This window comes from Macrobrachium nipponense, chromosome 36 (assembly GCF_015104395.2).
Source record: "Macrobrachium nipponense isolate FS-2020 chromosome 36, ASM1510439v2, whole genome shotgun sequence".
Taxonomy (NCBI): Eukaryota; Metazoa; Arthropoda; class Malacostraca; order Decapoda; family Palaemonidae; genus Macrobrachium; species Macrobrachium nipponense.
This window is the reverse complement of record NC_087220.1, coordinates 56,245,251-56,269,153: the sequence shown is the minus strand read 5'-3', so window position 1 is coordinate 56,269,153 and position 23,903 is coordinate 56,245,251. Positions and strand designations below refer to the sequence as shown.

Below are 23,903 nucleotides of genomic sequence, written 5' to 3'. Positions count from 1 at the left end.
GCCGAACCCGGATGTATGGAAACACCAACGGCCTCCCGGGTCTTCCGGAGACCCGGTACATGCCCCTGGGAGGGCATCCCCGGAGGCCTCCGCCCCCTTTAGCGCCCCCCGTCAGGCCACCGCCAGCGCCCCTCCTATCATGACGAACCATCCCCCACCACCGGTCCCTCAGGCGTCTATGCCTGATCTGGGTACAGGTAAGTTATTCAGTAAATAAATAAATAATAAATATATATATATATATATATATATATATCTATATATATATATATATATGATATTTATGTATATTGTATAATGTCATTAAATAAATGAATAAAGAAATATATTAATTTCAAAAAAATATAAATTTGAATTCTTTCAAAGATAACTGGAATATATTAAGTCAGTATTCCAAAATAATAAAAAAAATATATTTAGAAAATAATAATTTAAAAAAAAGAGAACCTCCTCAAACCATAGATAGAATATACAGTGAAGAAAATGTTAGCCATTTACAATTCTTTGATGACGTCATCCCTCAGCAAGACGAATAGACATGCTGGAGCAGAGACTGAACCAGACTGAACAGAGCAACAGAACGCTGCTGGATGAACTGATGAGATTGCAGCAGGAATTGAAGGTAAGACTCTATGTGGGGTTAACTGATGTCACAGGCTGATTGTGGGGTTAAGTGATGTCACAGGCTGATTGTGGGGTTAAGTGATGTCACAGGCTGATTGTGGGGTTAAAGTGATGTCACAGGCTGATTTGTGGGGTTAAGTGATGTCACAGGCTGATTGTGGGTTAACTGATGTCACAGGCTGATTGTGGGGTTAACTGATATCACAGGCTGATTGTGGGTTAAGTGATGTCACAGGCTGATTGTGGGGCTAACTGATGTCACAGGCGGATTGTGGGGTTAAATGGTCACAGGCTGATTGTGGGGTTAACTGATGTCACAGGCGGATTGTGGGGTTAAATGGTCACAGGCTGATTGTGGGGTTAACTGATGTCACAGGCTGATTGTGGGGTTAAGTGATGTCACAGGCTGATTGTGGGGTTAAGTGATGTCACAGGCTGATTGTGGGGTTAACTGATGTCACAGGCTGATTGTGGGTTAAGTGATGTCACAGGCTGATTGTGGGGTTAACTGATGTCACAGGCTGATTGTGGGTTAACTGATGTCACAGGCTGATTGTGGGTTAAGTGATGTCACAGGCTGATTGTGGGGTTAACTGATGTCACAGGCTGATTGTGGGTTAAGTGATGTCACAGGCTGATAGTGGGGTTAAATGATGTCACAGGCTGATTGTGGGGTTAACTGATGTCACGGACGCTGATTGTGGTTGGGTTAAGTGATGTCACGGAGGCTGATTGTGGGGTTTAAATGATGTCACAGGCTGATTGTGGAGTTAACTGATGTCACAGGCTGATTGTGGGTTTAACTGATGTCACAGGCTGATTGTGGGGTTAACTGATGTCACAGGCTGATTGTGGGGTTAACTGATGTCACAGGCTGATTGTGGGTTAATTGATGTTCTAGGCTGATCGTGGGGTTAACTGATGTCACAGGCTGATTGTGGGTTAACTGATGTCACAGGCTGATTGTGGGGTTAACTAAAGTCACAGGCTGATTGTGGGTTAACTGATGTCACAGGATGATTGTGGGGTTAAGTGATATTACAAGCTGATTTGTGGGGTTAACTGATGTCACAGGCTGATTGTGGGGTTAAGTGATATTACAAGCTGATTGTGGGGTAAGTGATATTACAAGCTGATTGTGGGGGGTTAACTGATGTCACAGGCTGATTGTGGGGTTAAGTGATATTACAAGCTGATTGTGGGTTAACTGATGTCACAGGCTGATTGTGGGGTTAAGTAAGTGATATTATAGGCTGATTGCAGGGTCAACTGATGTCACAGGTCGATTGTGAGGTTACCTGACGTCACAACGTCGTCAACAAAAATGTGACGAAGCAACAATTAGTTAATATATTTAAAAGGAGGAAGTGAAGAAGGAAAAGATAGAAATTGGTTTCACTTGGAAGGAGTCAAAGAAAAGAAAACGAATATAAATTCAAAAATAATATAAACTGGATATCAGAGAGAAAGACTTAAGGGAAAAGATATAAACTGGAATCAGTTAAAAAAAACTGAGTAGGAATGAATGAAAGAACAGTATTAATTTAAACTATAAATTGGATTTTAATTAATAAATATTTGGAATCCATATGAAAAATGTAGTCACAATATCCAGGACATAGTTTGAAAACAATACAAAATTAATTTTATCAAAATAAAGGTATAAAATAATTCTCATATATGTAAATATATATATATATATATATATATATATATATATATATATAATACATATATATATGTGTATATATATATATATATATATATATATATATATATATATATATATATATTCCCTCCATCTTTCGAGATGAATGTCCAGGCAAGCTGAGTAAACATTCTTCGGCAGAATGCTCCATCATCACGCCACCTCAAGGAAGTGCTGAATCTCAATTATCGAATTGCGAAAAGAATATCGCTGTCTAGAAAGAATTCTGAATCAACTTGTTCATGAAAGAACTCATACTTCAATAAATATCTCGTATAGTATATAATCCATTTAAACAGATGAACGTGAAAAAGAACGAGATGGGTCTGGTGGACGAGAAGGAGGCCAGGAATCGCCTGGACGGAGCGATCCGTGAAGCCCAGAGCAAGAATTACGAAGTTGACGACCGGATCCGGAGATGTGAGGATGGAATCAAGGTAAGATGGTGGACTGACTGATAAATTACTTGTTCTCTGGCACTGCAATGAAATACAGGTGATCGGTTGGTTGATTGGTCTTTGTCTCGTGGCGTTGCAACGTCTGAGGTGACAGGTGATACTCGACTACTTTTTTCTGGCGCTGCAGTGGCGCAGGTGTGCGGCTGATTGGTTTTGGCCTCTGGCACTGCAATGTCAAGAGGTCACAGGTGATCGGGTAAATAGTTTTAGATGATAAATACGATCCGTTGATTAACTGGTTGGATTTTGGCGTCGCGATGTCAAAGGTTACAGGTAATTGTTTAACTGAGAGTATTTGGCGTAAAAGCTTCATAACTTACGGACCGATTGACTGACTTGTTAAATATACAGACCATTCACTGATCGGTTATTATTTCTGGCGGTGCGGTGTCACAGTTTAAATAAATGACAACCATCTATATCGTGGGTGTACTGTTTTCTGCTGTTATTAATTAACACTCTCAAATAATAAAACTTACAGTTATAAAACTTATCAAGAACTTATGGTAATAAGACTTACAAGTTTTATAAGTTTCACTGCTATAACTTTGACTATCTGAGTCTATGTAATTAACGTAACTGCACAAAGTAGACAGCCCCTAAATAGATAATTGCCACTGATTTACTCTGTGATACCGCACTAATGACTGTCTAGTCAACTGATCATGTCATCAGGTCTTTCACTGAATTCCTGTCACTTAAAAAAAAAAAAAAAAAAAAAAAAACTTCTTTTCCAGGATGTCAGAAGCGCCGTCCAGATGATGTCGTCCCACACGAAAAGCGTCGAGAAGACCATCGCTACTTTCCAGCAGGAGCAGATGGAGCGAAGGAGCAACAGCGCCAACCAGTACGGTTCACTTGGAGCAATAGACAATGGCTGGCTCCTCATTTTCTGTACCATATTCCCGAACTGTAACAGAGTAGAGGGACTTTCCCTTAAAAACTAACCATAGGATCTTCTTGAAAAATTAACCGAGATTAAAATACAGATAAAACATAAATAAATTATACAAAAATAAAAAAAATAGACATAAAAACACAAATAAATTAACCAAAAATTAAAAAATATAGATAAAAACATAAATAAATTATCCAAAAATAAAAAAAATACAGATAAATCACAAATAAATTATCCAAAAATAAAAAATACAGATAAAAACATAAATAAATTATCCAAAAATAAAAAAATAGATAAAAACAAATAATTTATCCAAAAATAAAAATAAATACAGATAAAAACAAATAAATTATCCAAAAATAAAAAAATTACAGATAAAACATAAATAAATTATCCAAAATAAAAATATATACAGATATAAACTTAAATAAATTATTCAAAAATAAAAAATACACATAAAAACATATACAAAATTATCCAAAATATATACAGACATAAATCTTGAATAAAAATTATTCAAAAATAAAAAAAATACCAAATAGAAACAAAATAAATTAACCAAAAATAAAAAAAAATAGATTATAAAAATATTATCCAAAAACAATTCAAATAAATCATGAGCATATTTTAGGAATAGTAAGGCACTGACACCTCTGTCCACTCATCCTCCCAGGGTACAGGAATACAAACACGAGATCATGAAGATGAACCAAAGCAAGGAGCAGATGGAGCGGCTCTGCTTCTCCCTCCGGGACGAGATTCGAGAAGCCATGGCCCGGGTGGACAACCTGGGCCAGGAGTTGGGGTCGCTGGAATCGAACATGAAGCTGCAGGGTAGACTCATGGAGGATTTCAATAACAAGAAGACTAAGGTGAGTATGCTTTGTACACATACTCAAACGCAGACATTCTACACATACACACATTAGATATAGTGTGTGTGTGTATGTATATATATATATATATATATATATATATATATATATATATATACATATATATCTATATATATATATATATATATATATATATAATGTAAATAAATTCTCCCATTAAAAAAGGATGCGTCTCAAGTATAAAAAGGCCCATTAAAACACTCTGGTTTAAAGCTAAGTACTATATTTCGGTGGACTAACTATATTATATATATATATATATATATATTATATATATATATATATATATATATATATATATATATATATCTTATATACATATATATAATGACTGCAAATTTCTTTATGAACAGAATGAAATATACAAATCAACGCACAATAATGAACGCAGTTTTTATCTGCCTCAATACCATCAATTCAGTATTATGTCAATTTAAAAATCACTTGAAAACAAAAATCGACATCCTCACATCTGACCTTTTCTCTACCTCCTCAGACGCCCCTTATCGCTCCCAAGAATCAAGATGGCGCCCAGATATCCGAAACAGTCAGGATGGCCCTAGAGGCAAAGTAAGTCTGGATGTTTTGACAATTTGGAAAAAAAAAGAAAGTTCAAATTGAAATATTTATTACAAGACATTTTCTTTATGTTTAAATGGAACTATTTTTTTTTATAAAAGAATACATATAATCCTTTTATTGAAAATGGTTATTCCATAACGTGTAATTCTCAAAAAGGTCTTGGAGAATGATTTAAAGAAAATTTACTGAGCTTGATCAATTACACAGTCAATGTCTTTACAAACCAGGCGATCAATATTCAATTATCCGATTTGGATACAGTGCGACACTGTAACTGAATCTCTGGATACAGTGGGATACAGAAGGGTACTGTAACTGAATCTCTGGATACAGTGGGAGACAGTAGGGTACGTAGGGTACTGTAACTGAATTTCTGGATACAGTGGGATACAGTAGGGTACTGTAACTGAATCTCTGGATACAGTGGGATACAGTAGGGTACTGTAACAGAATCTCTGGATACAGTGGGATACAGGAGGGTACTGCAATTGAATCTTTGGATACAGTAGGGTACTGTAACTGAATATTTGGATACAGTGCGGTACTGTAAACTGAATCTCTTGATACAGTGGGATACAGTAGGGTACGGTAACTGAATCTCTGGATACAGTAGGGTACAGTAACTGAATCTCTGGATACAGTGCACGGTACTGTAACTGAATCTCTGATACAGTATGGCACTGTAACTTCATCATTAGATACAGTGTGCAGCACTGAAACTGAATCTTTGGATATAGTACGGCACTTTAACTGAATCTCTGGATACAGTAGGGTACTGTAACTTAATCATTGGATACAGTATGGCACTGTAACTGAATCTTCAGATACAGTGCGGCACTGTAACTGAATCTTCAGATACAGTGCGGCACTGTACCTGAATCTTCAGATACGGTGCGGCACTGTAACTGAACCTTAAGATCAAGTGCATTTTAGTAGAAAACTCTTCAATAAGTAATGTATTTGACTTCATTCCAGGATGATACAAATAAACACAGCCATTCAGGATTTGACTCACCGGATCAATTTGGAAGGAAAGAAGAGAGAAAAAGTGGAGACGGACGTCAACATTAGGTAAGATTAATCAAAAGGCACAATTATCATTTAGTATAATTTCAAATTATCATTTCAATGATTATAGAGTGACGGCATATCCTCTTCTGTGTTTTTTCTTGCAGTTGAGGTAGGCGAAACCGTTCTCTTTCTTTTAAATAAAGCAAAGCTAAGACATCCTTGATAAGGTGATAACAGTTTAGTGTTCGTGCTTCCAACTGAGGTTGATACAGTCGTTCTACTTCGTGAAATAGAGGAAAACTAAGAAAGATTTGTTGTTGTTGTTGTTTAGTGTCGAATAATAAAGTATATTTAGTCTAAATACAATTTTGGTTTTCTATGCTGAAGAAAGATTGAGGTTTTGAAGCTTGTATTATGATCTTTCAATTTTATAATCTTGAAATGGATCTAACTCTATTGAAACGAAGCACAATTACAGCTATTCCCCCTAACCCCTGCCCCCTCTCTCTCAACCCACACACACAAAAAAAATAAACAATCCTGAAAGATTACGTAGTACTTGCTGAAGAAGCGCATGACACGAATTAAGACTTGCTTCTGAATCCTAAAATCATGATGAAACAATAAAAGAGTTTACGAGACATTATGACAGGCAACGAGAATTAAACCTCTTCACTTTTCACGCCAACAGAATCAACGAGCTCCTGGAAGACTACGGCAGCTCCAAGGTGGAGAAGGACAAGGAGCTGCGAGAATTCGACGACCGGATGAAGGAGCTCCAGGCGGGATTCAGCGTCGCCGAAAAGCAGCGCATCCACATGGAGATCTCCTCGGTGGCCCAGGAACTCAACAGGAAGATTGACGAGAAGTAAGTAAGGTGGATTGAATTTCAACCATCCTGCGAGATTAGGTCGTGTCCTGACGTCTCACTCGTTTAATCAAACTAGTTTTTACTTAAAGCTTCCCCCCGTCCCTTTGGGTACCTTTAATCAAATCTTCTTTGCTATATACAATCTCCCTTGGATTTCAACCATTCTGCAGGATTAGGTCGTGTCCTGATGCCTTACTCGTTCAGTCAAACTAGTTTTTACTTAAAGCTTCCCCCCTGTATTGGGTATCTTTAATTAAATCTTCTTTGTTATATACAATCTCCCATGGAAAATGAGACCCTTTTCTCAAATCTCCCTTGTTACGTGACGTGAGACTTTCCATAAGTCATCGTTGCATAATAAGACCCTTTCATTCAATCTCCCTTACCGTGTGAGACCCTTTCCATAAATCTCCCTTTTTCCACAAGACCCTTTCCATAAATCTCCCTTTTTCCACAAGACCCTTTCCATAAATCTCCCTTTTTCCACAAGACCCTATTCCATAAATCTCCCTTTTTCCACGAGACCCTTTCCATAAATCTCCCTTTTTCCACGAGACACTTTCCATAAATCTCCCTTTTTCCACAAAACCCACTCCATAAATCTCCCTTGCTGCATAAGACACCTACCTAAATTTCTCTATTAAAATTAGTCCTTTTCCCCTAAATCTCCCTTCCTATACAAAGCCCTCTCCTTAAATCTCCCCTGTTAAAAAGAGACGCCTTTCCAAACTTCCCCAATCCTCTCCTCTCCAGGGAAGTGAAGCTGAGGAACGACACGGTGAACAAACTCACAATCATCGAGAACAGCTTGAACGAAGAGAACAAACGCAGAGCCCAGAAGGAGAAGGAGCTTCAACAAATGGTCGATTCGCACCTCAAGAAGTCCCAGACGTACGGCGACGAAGGACAGGAAGCGCTCAAGAAACACATTGACGTGAGGGACGATTCTGTGCCTTTTTAAGAGGGTCCACAGCCTCAGTTTTTGGAGACTTAATAGATTCATGTTGCAACAATATTTATTCAATGTATTCTCAAGAAGGTCCATTAGGTTTGAGGTGTTCGAAAGCTTGATAAACTCATGTTGCAACAGTGCTTATTCAATGTCTTCTTAAGAAGGTCCATTAGCCAACAGGTTTGGAAAGTTTGATAAATTTATGTTGCAACAATATTTTTTCAATGTCTTCTTAGGAAGGTCCATTAGGTTTGAGTTGTTGGCAAGCTTGATAGATCTATGTTGCAAGAGTACTTATATATTCAAGGTCTTCTTAGAAAGGTCCATTAGGCTAGAGCTTTGGAAAGTTCGATAAATTCATGTTGTAGCAGTACTTATTCAATGTCTTCTGAAGAAGGTCCATAACTCCAGGGTTTTGAGAAAGTTTGATAGATTCGGGTTGCAAAAGTAGTTATTCAATGTCTTCTTAGAAAGGTCCATTAGGCCAGAGTTTTGGAAAATTTGATAAACTCATGTTGCAACAGAACTTATAAGAGTTCAGGTTGTTCTGGTGTTGCAATATAGGTAAACATTTTAATCTACTGTAAATTATCCAATACCAAATTATATCAATTCAATAAAGTTAACGGGATTGGTAAAGTTTGAAGATCAATGGTGAAGTAATTCTTGAATTTAATAAACTCAAGCTGTACAAAATATTGCAACAATTCTTTCAGCTCAGATCATGAGAAACTTGAATGAGTGCCAAAGTCTAGCTTTCAATAATGTAAAATCGTAGAAAAGTTCGAGCAAGAAAAGTTAACCTTTTTCAAATACAAGTCATAAAATATTTAAATTACTTAAATTTTTAGCAAATTCAATCGGAAGTCTTACGGCTCCCCCCACCCCGCCTTTAAAAACATAATTTTTGTTATTTGTTATGCAATGGAAAGCAAAAGACAAATATCAGGAATCTAGAAAGGTAACCACATTATTCCTTAACTTGCAACAAAACATATCACAGGAACTAAAATGATCTCATTTTCCTTTAATAAGTCGGAACGAGTAGCAGTCAGGGGGAAAATAACCAAACAAACTCCTTCACTTTCCAGCAAAACACGAAGGAAGTCAAGGAACGACTGGGAGAGATGAACAACAAGATCAACGACCTCGACTCCAACATGAAAAACCACAAACTGGAACACCAGAAAGTCCTCGAGTCTGAGATCAAGACGAGGGACAATGCTGTCAAGGTAAGTTGGACCTCACATACCCATAGGTACTCTATGAATACATCATGAACTCAAGAGTCAACCAGTTTGACAATTTCTTTGAAAACTTCACAGTCAGACCTCACATATACATAGATACTCTGTGTAAATCATGAGCTCAATAATCAACCAGTTTGACAATTTCCTTAAACTTGAACAACTCATAATCGGAACTCTCTTCTTTCCTTTGTGTTCCTTGACAACTGATACACTATGGAAGTCAAGAACAGAAACATTAATGTTGGTTTGATAAGTTCCTGATGCAATTCTCTAGTAGAACTCTCTTCATTCCTCTGTGTTCCTTGCTCAGAGATAGCATATATATAAGTAAAAAATTACAGTACAAACCTGTTCCAAAATTTCCTTACATAGTTCACTTTTAGAACTCTCTTTCTTTTGCTTACCTTCAAATGCTGTACAAACCACAAATGGAGTAGAATACTCTACGTGTTTGATCAGTTCCACAGTTCATTCATGACAAGAACTTTCTTGCTTCCTTTGTTTTCCCTGCTCAAAGACATTCTGTATAAAGTTAAGTATATCTTAGTTTTACCAGACCACTGAGCTGATTAACAGCTCTCCTAAGGCTGGCCAGAAGGATTAGATATTTTTACGTGGCTAGGAACCAGTTGGTTACCTAGCAACGGGACCTACAGTTTATTGTGGGATCCGAACCACACTATATCGAGAAATGAATTTCTATCACCAGAAATAAGTTCCTCTGGTTCCGCGTTGGCAGAGCAGGGAATCAACATTCTGTATATTGCCCACTAATCTGATTAAGACAGTCCTTCACCATCCTCCTCCAGATATGTCATTCTTTACCTTTTTTCCTGAATCTGTCAACTTGCTCTTTGGGGGACTTCTTTCATCTTATTCTATACTATATTCAACTCTTTTCCTGCTGTGAACCAGCTTGATTTTGACAACCAAAATGGTTGAATGTCATAGTGCAAAATATTATTACATCTACAAGTACATGACACAAAGCAAAATACGGATTCCTTTACACAACTAACCCTAAACAACTTACTTTTCTTGTCCTCTCAAATTTCAAACTGCAACTTGGGTGAAGTCTCTGAGATACAAATTCTTCTCTACAACAAAGTTGTGGAGTCCATCTACTTACAAAATTAATGTTATAAGCATCAAATTCACTGAGCGGCTGCAAAGTAACTAACCAAAAATAAAATTGCTAGTTAAATTAGGTCTTGGACTACTATGTTTAAGGCTATTCTTTTTTTTTAAAATGTACTAAGGCCTCCTGAGATTATTTCAAAGATCACCAATGGTGCAGCTGCAAAAGTAAACTAGGCAAAAATGCAATTTCTGCCATGACACTTCTTCCTACATGCTTCACGCTCCCCACCAGGAGCTGAAGGCCTCCATCCAAGATGTGGAACATCGTCACCGCATGGGAATTGTCACTCTCCAGGAGGCTATCGGGACGCGCAAAGCAAGTACTCCCAACAATGCTTCCGACAAAACACCACCTGGACCAGATTATGATGAGGTACTTTTAGGTTTTAGTCTCAATGTAATGAGGGTTGTAGTTAGTCACCTAAGACACAGGGGTCTCAAGGTGGCCCATATTCTAATAATAACATTAAAAAAGAATTCGGAGGTGTGTGATATCACAGTAGTTGACATACACCTTTGAAGTTACTGTTACAGATACACGACAAGGAATGTATTCACACAAGGAAGGCAAAAGTGGTAAATTAATATTCTAAAATTTTACAGTGTATCCACCACTGAAATCTGAGATTTACAGGTTATGGTCGGTGCACGAGACTACTGTGGATTTAGTGCACGTACTTGTTAGTGAATGTCCTTAAGGAAGCATACTGTACATATGCTACCTGAAAACAACTTTGTGGATATTTTCACCAAACAGCTTTTGTTTTGTATGTCCTTTTGTCTGTGGCATGATGCTGAAAATAGCAGCAACAATGTCTTACAAGCTAAACTTCCAACCTAAAACAAGTCCAACTCTAAAATGCATCACTGAAAATTAAAATATAATTCTAATTACAGGTCATGTTGTGTAGCTATTTCCAACATCTGCCATCATTGTCCATTGTCTATAAACCATGGGTATCCTTCATGTCATCACAATGTCCATGGTGTTTCCTCTATACTGTCCTAGTTGTCCTGACTATTGTCCTGTCCTAATTGTATTCTGTCCAAAGCATGTGTATACAGTCTTACTTTAATGTAAGCTATGCATCTACTCATAAGACAAATGAAACCATTCAAAACAAACTGGACAGAAGATTAAAAAACTCTCTCTCAGGTTCTGCTCACACTGTAAATACAGCAACTTACTACACATTCATGTTTATGTAACTGAGGAACCCTTAAAATTTACACTTATACTCTACTGCACTAAATTTTAATGTTGGTTTTCTTTTACATAAAAGGACACATCTGGTATGGCCTTAGATGAGGTAAGTTGATATTGCATCCAGCATGAACATGACAGTCTCAATTCACTTAATTCTTCCTGCGCACTTTCACTCTATAAATCTATACATAAAATACTGACAACATTAACCAGGTACTAAATTTTCTCATTTTAGCACAGACTAACTTATGCCAACTGTTACAACATAGGTCTGTGACACTGGTTACATCATGCACTGCTTTTGTAGGCCAAAATGTATGGTGATTCTGACTCCCATCATTCATGAGGCATAATAACAGAAACATTAAACCATAAACGGTAATAAAAAATGGGACATCCTAAAGTTATCACAATCTGACTAATAAATCAAAAGGGCACTTCATGTAGAAAGGCCCCAGCAATGTTCCACTCTTGTAAGAAATTGCAAATTCTCTCTTGATTAGTTTTTCTCTTCAAAATAAAGCTTGCTTTCTACTTTCTAGCCATAAACACAGCTTTTTGATATCGGGATGCATTTTTTGGAGGTAGCTTGATTACCCAGGCTGTCTTTGCTTTCTTCTCACTTTTTAAAGCTATATTTTACTTTAAAGGTATGCATAGGATCCACCCACACCTTACAAAAATTGTACATCTAAATTATACAAAAACACATACAGATTTTGCCAACAATGCAAGTAAACTTGTATACACACAAGGGGGCATCCACACTACAGTAAAAAATGTCATAAACAAATGTTAGCATCTTACTGCATACATACTTGTATCACAAACAGGGTGAAAACATGTCATCGAACTTAACTGGAGAATGAACCTTTGGCAAGCGTTGGATAACCACATGAAGCACAGGTTAAGTCTCCCAGTAAGTCGTTGCCTTGTATTCAATCTATCTGCGAAGTATGTGCTATAAGTTACTGGTGTGTTTTATTGCTGTATGGCTGCATCCTAAGAAATACACTTTGTCCTCTTGTACCAGGTTGTACTATCTACATTTTAAGGAAACATTAGCTCACTAAGTACAAGAAAAGTAGTCAGTGCAGTTATACATTACCAACTATATCACAAATACACGAGAAACCAAATAATCATGCATAAACATAAACTTAAAACCATTCAAATCAGAAGACTCATCGTGAATGCTGCAATAAGATCAACAGCTAAATCTAGATGTGTTTTCTTAGACGTGCCTTTTCAAAAACTCTTTTCACTAATTGCTTCTCGGCATATGCTAAAACTTTTGGCTACAATATTTGAACTTTCCTATTTGGCTGTTACATTCCACTATCGTTGTCATATTACAATAATGGTAGCTGATTTGCGAGTCTTTACATAATTAGTATATACATAGCTAACTCAAAAAATTAATCTATATATTAAAATTTGACATACTAATCCTATGGAGCACATACTTTCAACTGAATCAAATTTTATTGCTTATTAGAGAACCCTTACTATGCTAGATCTTTTGATTAAAAATTACAATGTAACAGGACCACCCCACTTTATAATTCTATGTGCTGCTTACATTTGTTCATGCCATTCAGTTACAGGAATTAAACTGTTCATTACCTTTTAAAATGTGCACTTCCACGTGGAAGACTGGTCTTATGTACACTGGATCTACATCATCCCTACCGACCATACTACCACCATGAAATAACTCACGTAAATCATAACGAAATAAAACCATCTGCTACCCTAAAGCAAGAGATATCCTAGCCACTTCTTACGCGTATACTCAGGATACGACGCAATTCTTTAAACTCGAGATCCTTCTATTCCTCAATGTACCAGACTGTATAACTCATCTTCTGGCCACTGACAGCCTACTTTCACGAATGACTGCAAATGTACAGAACACTCCAATATCTAACAGACAGGTGGAAGCGAGAGACTGGGACAAACTTCACTGTTCTCTATCTTTAGCATCATACCATTCTCCCCTCATTACTGACATGAGGTTAGGAAGTGTTCTATAACAAAGACTATACTACTGTAACGACTACAGAAGAATTGACAAGGAGGTTCTCATTGGCCTGATGGGAGACAATGCCGGTAAAATAACAACTTTCTTGGAGTCACACCATCAAGTAACTGTCAGAATCCCACTTCGCCAAGGAAGAGGTAAGAGAGGAAGGAGGCCACAGATTACTTGGAAAGTTCATCAAAGTCTAAGGTACCATCACTAAATTGGGTGGCATAAGTCTAGCAAACCCAAGGCTGAGACAATGTCTACACCTCAATACAGGATTAGTTTAGAGGTCATTAATCAATATTCTTTGACATGTAATCGATCATAAACACATTTTTCATCGTCAACATTTCCACGAACAGAAACCTAAAGGGAGTTCAAGTAAGACAACAGCCCCACCAGACGATGACGAAGAGGTAAGGGAAATTTTTGTGTCCCTTCGAATTCAACTACACCTTATGCTTCATTTACGAATGTACTGTACGCTAGTGTGTGCTAACGATGTCTAATAATCTGTTTTAGTCATTTATTTCTTCCAGAAGGGTCTGGATGATCTCCTACTAAATGGCAATGGAGTACTTTGTCTAACATTAAAAAATAATCTTACTGTTTTGTGAACTTTTATAGGAATGTTTTAACTAAGGTTTCAGATGATGAAGGCAGGATGTAAGTTTTTGGCAATAATGATCAAGGGTAAAATGCAAGAAATATATTCATTGTTATTAACATTATTCAGAAGATAAACCCTGTTCATAAGGAACAAGCCCACAGGAGCCACTGACTTTAAACTCAAGCTTCCAAAGAATATGGTATTCATTAGAAGGAAGTAACTGAAGGTAATGGGAAATAAAGAAAGGGAAATAAAGAAAGAGAAAATCAGTTTTTAGGAAAATGTATAAATGAAGAAACTAACAAAAATGTAAGTAAAATATATAAAAAAACAAGTTGAATTGTATTAGGGTAGTATGTAGGAGAGTTATACTTACGTAGTAGGCAACTACAATTAACTAGATTAAAGATCCATAAGTAAATAACCCAAACTTTATGCATGGGGTAGTAGTCCTTGATCATGTCAAGTGGTAAGTTACAGTGAATGACCACAAGCAGGTTTAATTTCCTTGACACAAATCTGCACCATCCTAACGTATCAGCCACAACCAATTTAACATTTCAGAATGATGCTTTTGATCACTTAATCTCACAACAATTTAATAGAAGCAAAAAAGAAATTCAAGTAAGGGAATTGGAGCGTATATCAAGTACTGACTAGGTAAGAAAATCTGAAACTGTATGCCACATTTTCATGTAACAAAATATACTCCAAAACTGGACAGATGATCTACATCCTAAAGATAAAATAGAGTCAAGGATTTGAAGGAAAGTATATGACTTTTCATTTACGCAACTGCATGAATGGTATACTAGCAAGGTTAAACCTTGCTGAATATAGTCTTGTCTGAATTTATGATTGCTAAGGTTAAAGTACCAACGGCTCAACAAAATGAGTTTGGTCACATTTCTCACAACACCACGCATATTCCGTATGACGCTACCCTAACTTGAAGCAGAATTTGTCTTTTGCTTAACTACCTTAACCTCAAAACAAGAAGTTGTCGTTTGCTTAACATTACTCTAACCACAAAACAGATCGTTAATTACAGATTTCACTGAATAATGAATCCTTAGTAATCCTTGACAAAACATTGTGAACATTCCACTTGAAGTTACAATCATTCATGTGAACTGGAAATACTGTCATACCAGCTTCTTAAATGTTATGTCACACTTTGCAGTCTAAAGCCAGCTAAGTTTGGCATAACATTTAAGAAATTGGTTTGCCAATATTTTCCATTTACAGAATTGGAATGTTCTCACTGCTGTAATTATAGGTCTAAAGACCTACAACTGCCAGATTGTAAGTTAGTCAGACGTCAACTGTGAATTTGACGAAGATCTATCAAGTGTCCAACAACTCTCAATTGACAACATCAACACTAAGGTCAACAAACTTCATGAAACTGTTTCTTTAATCTGATTGAAGCAATCTAACCGTCAATCAAAGTGTATCACTTCACCAACTACAGATATTGTAGATATTCTACTCAGTTCAGATCTGCAATATACAAATGCACTAACCTTTCTATGTTCTCCCAAAATCTACAGAAGGTTAAAAAGGAACAACATCGACCTAAACTGACTATAACAGACTTTCTGATCAAAGAGGTGAGAGTTAAATTTTGTTAATCCTTACCTCTTGGCTCACGTTTATGGTCTCCTTTTTTTATTTTATTTAATTTCAAATCAAACAGACTTTAATTTACAGGATAAATGTTTGTTAATAATTCTTAATTATTACTAGCGCTTTTTAAATTTTGGTTCCCAATAAAAATTTCTTAGTATTCTATTACACAAACATTTTCTAGCAAGTTTTGATTATTTCAAATAGATTTTAAGTTTCTTGATAAAACACAATTAGCTGATAAATCCTAACTGTTTCCAAATGCTTTTTAAATTTTCTAAATCACTTTGTTACTTACACACATTCTAATATTCCAATCACACAGACAATACCTGTATCTTCTACTATCCAAAATTTCTCTATGTAAACATCATAAGCTTTATTTTAAACCTGCATTTTTTCTTATCACTTCATGTACCACTAAGTTACTAATAAGCAATAATGAACTGAATGCCTCATACTGAAGAATGCAATTCTTGCTTCAGACTCAAGGAATTCATTCTCATTCCAGTTTTTATTTTTAGAAATGCTTTAAAATGAACATTGAAATAATAATATGAGGATTGCATTTTTCATGAAATACTCAATAACCTAGTTCAAAATGCAATTTTAAAATTTAAAGAATTATTTCTTAAAAATAATATCTCAGCAATGTCATTTTGCATTTATTTTCAAAATTTTTGCTTAAACTTTGAAGGATATACTTACAAATTTATCATGTTTTAATGCAATTCTCAAATCAATCTGACTTGAAATTTAATTTCTTAGATGAAAACTAAATTTTCATTGCACTTCAATCAAAAGAATCACATATTATAAGTTCAAACACCAACACTCACATAAAATAGTTTTCTTGTTAAAGATCAATTACAAAATCATTTACTACTTTAAACTAAAAGTTAAAATTATTTGATTGACACCAGCTGATTAACATCCAACTTAACTATATATTCGAAATATGTCTCTTAAAGAAGCTGTAACTAATTATCTACCACACGAATTTTAAAGAATTATAGAAGAGACCCACTGAAGCCTTCTCGACTCTTGCCAGAACCTCAGGTGAGCTCTCACAACTTCATCAATTCTAGAATTTCAAATTAACTGAAGTCTATCATTAACTAAGGACTCAAATTCTACTTGAACGGAGTTGAGCATTTTCAAAATGAAAGCTAAATGCAAGAATGACATTTGCAATAATGAAATCAAAGTGATAACTCTTACTGAAAAGAAATAATGCAGCTATTTCTAATATCAGTTACTAAGAATATTCTATAAAAGTTGTGAAACTGTATTTAAACAATGGAACCAAGTGTTAGCAATTCATCAGATGAACAATAACCAAGTGCCTGTTACAGAGGAGAATAAACAAATCACATATGCATGTAAGCACTAGAAATAAAAAAAAATGCATTTATTCATTAAAACTAAACTACCACTTACACAGGTTTTGCATAACTAAAATATTTTCAGAAGTTCTTGTGATAGCATGACATTGAGTTCTTAATAGATTAAACAGGACAAATCTATTTCTAACGGTTATGCAATTATGATTTGGCATGCAAAAAATATTTAATACTTTTTCATGATTTTCGTTTTTAGACAAGACACGACCCTATGAGATATTCGACCAAAACACACAACAACCAGCTGGTAAGTTTTTGGAAACCCTTTCTGTTTTTTTTTCCTTTTTTCTTTTTTATAAAAAACATATTTTGGAAAACCTTGACCAAAATAGGCATGTGACCCTATGACTATTCATGGTAAATGGCACTAAACGTAATTAAAGATTTGTAACCTCAAAACACTTTAACGTTGAAGTGCTTAAGAAAAACCACCAATATATATCAAATGAAGCATGTTCTGAATGCTCTAAGGATTAAAAACACTATGAAATGCATCCCTAAAATCCACGTTAGCTGCATCCTTTCCTAAACCAACACTAACATGAATAGGTTGTGGTAAAGCTATAGTTTTCACCAGTAACTTTCATTTTTCTCAACTTTCACACACAAGGTGACACACGATACGACAAGTGGGGCGCGATTGAAACCTGCTGAAATGAGAGAGGTAAGTCGATTATTTCTGCTCTGGAATGCTCCGCAGTGAGGCTGCATTGCCGAAATCTCTGCTTGTGGCAAAGGAAAAATATCAAGAAATTACGAATTCTAATACTTACAGTGTCGGACTCAGCAATAAATACCTAGCAATCCAAATCCTCATTTACCTACGCTCTTGGGTAAATAAGGACTCCTTCTATCTACACACTCTCAGAAAGACAGTCAGTATCAAATGTCCTCATTTTAAGATATTCAAGTGGAGCAGTCTATCGTCATTACATATGATGAAACTACCTCTGCATCACTTTTTATTCTCCTCTTGTTTCCATCCTCTTATATAAAGCTATACCACAGGTCTATTTTAGTTGTGAAGGGGCTTGGAATTACCCTGATACTTGTTATTTCTACATATATATACAATTGCCACATTTTAAAAAGCCAGTGAGTATATATAAACAAGCTATTCTGACACACACACACATATATATATAGTGTATAATAATTATTTATTTCCCAATCCTTTCATTTGTTATTACATGACCAAATTGAGTGTCCAGCATAGAGTATTTTATTATATTAGTATCCCTTCTGGATCACGAAAGAAAATTAACCATAACGCGATAGAAAACGGGACGAAAACATTCCGTTATTATCGTAAACGTTACTAAATTAAATTGCCATACTTTTAGGAATTCAATCTATCTCCCATATAATGTATGAATGAATACATACTTATGTGTGTAATTATTGTTTCTGTAATCTAAAAGTTTTAGTATTTTTCTTTTAAAAATCCACATAAATAAACAAAGAAAACTGAATAAGCTACTATATTTAGATCAATAATTATCAGCCCTCAAAATACATTTCCTAATAAGTAGTAATAATGTTCATAATAGGTACTAAATATCTGACATAATACCTTTAAACACATAAATTTACGTGAAAATGGTCATAAACAAATTTCTAAAAAAAGAGAAAATCCCATTTCTCTGGTAAGTAAACTTTCTTAAAAATCTTTTATATTATTTCATGACATTTTACTATTGATTTTATTTACTGCAATTCGCTAACATTTATGCCCTCAAAATGCTTTTGCCTGAAATTTGTTACTAAATTAACTTTCTATTACATTTTTGTAAGTTTTTTAAATAGAATAACAGAGAAAAGAGCAACCTTGAAATAAGGAAAATTATGTTTATTCATAATTAAATGTAATTCATAATGTATCAAAGCTGTTCATAACAGTTAATTTGAATAATTATGTCTATCATCAATTGATAAGCAATTTTAATAAACCATATAAGATAAATAATTCGTAACACTTTAAAACTAAGCAATTTTTTAGGCAAATATTCTTTTTTGTAACACTAACATCTTATTACCACGAAGCCAAGAACGTCAGAAGGGAAATCACACGAACACCACAGATGATAAATGATTTCCTTATTATAAATAATCTCGCAGATTGAGAGGATGCAAAAGGAGAACGCAGACAACATTCGCAAAAACGTGGCAAAAGACATCGGAGCGCTCGACAAGAGGCTGAGTGACGTGGAGACGAAGGTGAAGCAGCAAGACGAACTCCTCGATAATCGTCTGAAGTCCGTGAGTTAAGAACGAGGGTTTGTTTACATTCTGGCCTCCGTGGAAGAAGGGCACGGAATGGGAAGTAAATTGGAGTTTTGATGCAGTTATGGGGGAAAATACATGGTTTTTGAGGGTTTTATGGTTTTTGACGGTTTTAGAGGGAAAATTCTAATGGCTACAGCTTTTAGAAAGGGGATTCTTAATCGATATACTTTTATGGGGGAAGAGGGGGGGGGGGAAGGGGTTTGATCTATAAATATTAATCCATATAGAGTGCTAAACAAAATTAGCTAAGAACTTTATGACAAGAATAATTCTTGAGAACATTCATTCTCCCTTGGATAAATAATCTCTCTCTCTCTCTCTCGCTCTCTCTCTCTCTCTCTCTCTTCTCCTCTCTCTCTCTATCTCTCATCTCTCTCTCTCGTCTCTCTCTCTCTCTCTCTCTCTCTCTCTCTCTCTCTCTCGCAGGCCAAAGAGGACAACAAGCAAGACAACACGATTATGGGAGACAAGCTGCAGCAGAAGGTCGACTCGCTCGCCTTCAGTCAGGAGAGGCTGAAGAAGCAGGTCGATTCTCTACAGGACAAAGTTCAAGTAAGTGCAAAAACATTTATATATATATATAATATATATAATATAATATAATATATATATATTATACATATCATTAAATACCATACATTACAATACATACATACATACCTACATACATGCATACATACATACATACATACATATTATATCTATATATATATATATATAGATATATATATATATATATATATAGTACATACATACTATATATACATATATATATATATATATATATATATTATATATATATATATAATATATATAATATTAAATAGGATGGAGAAAAGCCAGCGTAGCATCATACATTTATTTTCCAAATTTTGGAGACTTTGGGTCTCATCATCAGGGCTGTAAAATATACAAATATACAAATTAAAAAAAGACTCAGTATTAATATTAATAAAAATGGAACAGCATAAAAGTTATATAAAATAATAATTTAAAAAATGAAATAAAAAAAAATTTAAAAAAAAAATTAAAAAGTGAACAATGCTTTAGTTAATACCTATCTCTATGGAGTTAAAAAACTGAGTGACGTTCTCTTGTTTGGAAAGGAGGATGTCAACTATGCTATATAAAATAGAACTGTGAAGAAGTCTGACTATTTAATGGGGGCACAAGCTGTTTGATTGTTAACGACTCCAAAACAGAGAGAGAATAGTTATTGGGCGCTTGGGTGACATTGTCACCCAAGCCCCAACCTGCGTGTGTGTGTATAATAATATATATATATATATATATATATATATATATATATATATATTATATATATGTGTGTGTGTGTGTGTATTCACACTCACACTTGATTTCAATTGTGTATAGTACATTCAAAAACACTTGTGGTTTACTGTGCTATTACACGATAATATATAGAGAAACTGCAAATTCAAAATTATATATGCTTATACTTTTAGGGTGTGAGATTTGGGGATTTTACAAATACAAAACAGAACTCATAAACAACTTATACCTCCTTTAGGACACTCCCAAGGGCGTCACGGAACTCAAGGACCAGATGACTGAAATGGACAAGAACCTGAAGAAGAAGCTGGACGAAGAGAGAAAGGAGAGAATAGATGACGTGACCGAACTGAAGGGAGACATCGAAAGAATCATTGGCAAAAACGAACCCAACGCTGCGTCTGTGCCAAGTCTGGTAAGAGGTCATTCTTGCTGTAGTGAAAATATTCAAGACTAAGGTTTGAAGAGGTCATTCTTGCTGTAGTGAAAATATTCAAGACTAAGGTTTGAAGAGGTCATTACCGTGGTAAAAATATTTACTAGTAAAAACATTTAAAGACTGAGGTCGTAAGCGGTCCTTCTTGTAGTTAAAATACCTCAATCTGGCAGTAAAAGTATCAATGATTGAGACAGTAGGTAAAAATATTCAAGAATAAGGTTTTAGAAGATGTCATTCCTGTGGTAAAAATATTTAAAGACTGAGGTGGTAAAAGTCCTTCTTGTAGTTAAAATACTTCACTCTAACAGTAAAAGTATTAATGATTGAGGTAGTATGTTAAAAATATTCAAGACTGAGGTGCCTAGCTGTCATTCTTGAATTTCATATATTCAAGATTGACGAGCTAAGAGGTCTACTACTTTGAAGTAAAAATAATCCCTGCTCAGGTGGTAAGAGAGCATTCTTGCAGAAAAATATTTAAGACTGGCTTACTAAGGGGTCTTCCTTGAAGGAAAAATAATCAATACTGAGGTGGTAAGGGGCCATTCGTACAGTAAAAATATTCAAGAATGAGGTTTTCCGAGGTAATTCTTTCAATAATAAACCTAAAAATATGTATTTCCATAGACATGTAAAAAACCAAAAGACCATTTTTCATATTGCATTTATAGAAAGATAGAAAAACAAAATAAATTTATAGATAGACAAGTAACCTCACTCCTCTAACCTCAACTTTCAACACTTTCCTCCTCGCCTCAAAAAAAAAAAAAAAAAAAAAAAACATAAGGCTCGACTCGATCAAGACATCGACGAGACGCAGACGGGGCTGAAGAAGCTGGGAGCCGCCGTGCACGTGGTGAAGGAACGCCTCGACACCAAGCTGAAGGAGGAGAAGACGGAGAGGCAGCAGAGGGACACAGCGATCAACAACGAGGTCGAGAGGGTGAAGGCCCTCTACGCCGAGCTCAACGAACGCCTCAAGAAGAAGACGGGAACCACGGGCACCACCAATCCTTAGATGCCGGATTTCTCCTCCTACTTCTTCTGCTTTCCCGTCTTACAAACTTTCACCCCCTTTTCCCCCCATTTCCAGTGAGGCTGGAAACGTAAGGACACCCCTTTTCCTCTATTTCCAGTGAGGCTGGAAACGTAAGGACACCCCTTTTCCCCTTATTTCCAGTAAGGCTGGAAACTTAAGGACACCCCTTTTTCCGTATTTCCAGTGAGTAAGGAAACTCCTTTTCCCCAATTTCCAGTGAGGCTGGAAACGAAAGGACATCCCTTTTCCCTTATTTCCAGTGAGACTGGAAACGTAAGGACACCCCTTGTCCCCTATTTCCAGTGAGGCTGGAAACGAAAGGACACCCCATTTCCCCTATTTCCAGTGAGGCTGGAAACGTAAGGAAAAATGGTTGCCCGTGCCGGCGGCCTCTGAATGAAAAAATACCCCTTTGCAATATGAAATAATGAGGAGGCAATGTTGATGTATAACTTTTGCTTACGTGAAGAAAATGTAAAAGTTGTATCATTTCAATTCTCTGTAGACTAGGAGAGAGAGAGAGAGAGAGAGAGAGAGAGAGAGAGAGAGAGAGAGAGAGAGAGAGAGAGAGAGAGAGAGAGAGAGAGTGCCTTAAATATATATAAGGTTCATTCAACCACTATTCCAGTTCACAACACATTCCAAAGACTACATCCTACGAACGAGTATGAATACACTTCATACACCAAAGCTTAAATCCATTTCATAAACTGTAATTCACATACCATTACATTTCATAATCTATACCTAAAAGCCATATATAGCCATATAAATACATTGCATAGAGAAATATATGTGTAAACATATTTCATAAAGTATAACATGATATATTTACATCATGATGTTTATTTCCTTCATCTACAGCGGAAACGCTCAAGAAGCTATCCTGTGATAAAAGATATTCTTATCGTTCGAAAATATAAGATTTATTGCAGATAAAACTAAACTTCTGATCACGCACTTATGATTACATTCAAGTATGGTGTTTTTGAAGGACCCAGCTTTCCAAATAAAATGTTTCATAGAATCAGGGAATATTCTTTCTCCTTTAGCCACTATTATATTACTTACTATTAATATATTAGTTAATCATATTATTATTATATTATTATATTATTATTACGTGCTACTATGTCAAACATACACATACGTAATTTACATAGCATGTAGCATATATAAAAAAATATATACATATATATATATATATATATATATATATATAATATATATATATATATTTCTGTAAGTATATATATATATATATATATATATATATACATTAATAAAGTGATAATCATATAAATAAGGCGTGATCCAACCTCCAAGCTTACTTGGAATGCAGCCAAGATTTTTCCCTCACGCATAAGCTGTAAACATTATATTCCCAACTTTTGAAGTAAAGTAAAACGTGCTAAAATCTACGGTCAAGCAGAGCCTTGTTTCACCAAGGAAAATTGAAATGAATATGCCATATTTCACTAGAAATAAATTGTTCTGCACTGTTTAACATGCACATTATTTATGTTTTTACATTTTCATTCGAATAAACAAATCATAAATATCCTATACTAAAATTCC

At 35.4% G+C, this 23,903-nt stretch overlaps 1 protein-coding gene and 1 long non-coding RNA gene across 5 annotated transcripts in view; one reads left to right on the top strand and one right to left on the bottom strand.

Moving 5' to 3' along the window:
* Positions 1-23,352, top strand: LOC135203686 (cytadherence high molecular weight protein 2-like). 2 transcript variants are annotated; one of them, XM_064233585.1, is made up of 16 exons: positions 1-197; positions 525-622; positions 2,632-2,769; positions 3,528-3,637; positions 4,362-4,560; positions 5,081-5,154; positions 6,142-6,237; positions 6,869-7,045; positions 7,802-7,982; positions 9,092-9,232; positions 10,623-10,763; positions 11,674-11,700; positions 19,387-19,527; positions 19,981-20,106; positions 21,086-21,262; positions 22,074-23,352. In XM_064233585.1, the coding sequence occupies exons 1-16, from the start codon at positions 140-142 to the stop codon at positions 22,302-22,304; spliced, it is 2,115 nt and encodes a 704-aa protein (XP_064089655.1). In that variant the 5' UTR covers positions 1-139; the 3' UTR covers positions 22,305-23,352. The 2 variants fall into 2 exon arrangements, with proteins under 2 accessions (XP_064089655.1, XP_064089656.1); XM_064233586.1 differs by lacking the exon at positions 11,674-11,700.
* The window catches only part of LOC135203690 (uncharacterized), a 336,388-nt gene that overhangs the window by 58,396 nt on the left and 254,089 nt on the right, over positions 1-23,903 (bottom strand). The window lies entirely within an intron of this gene.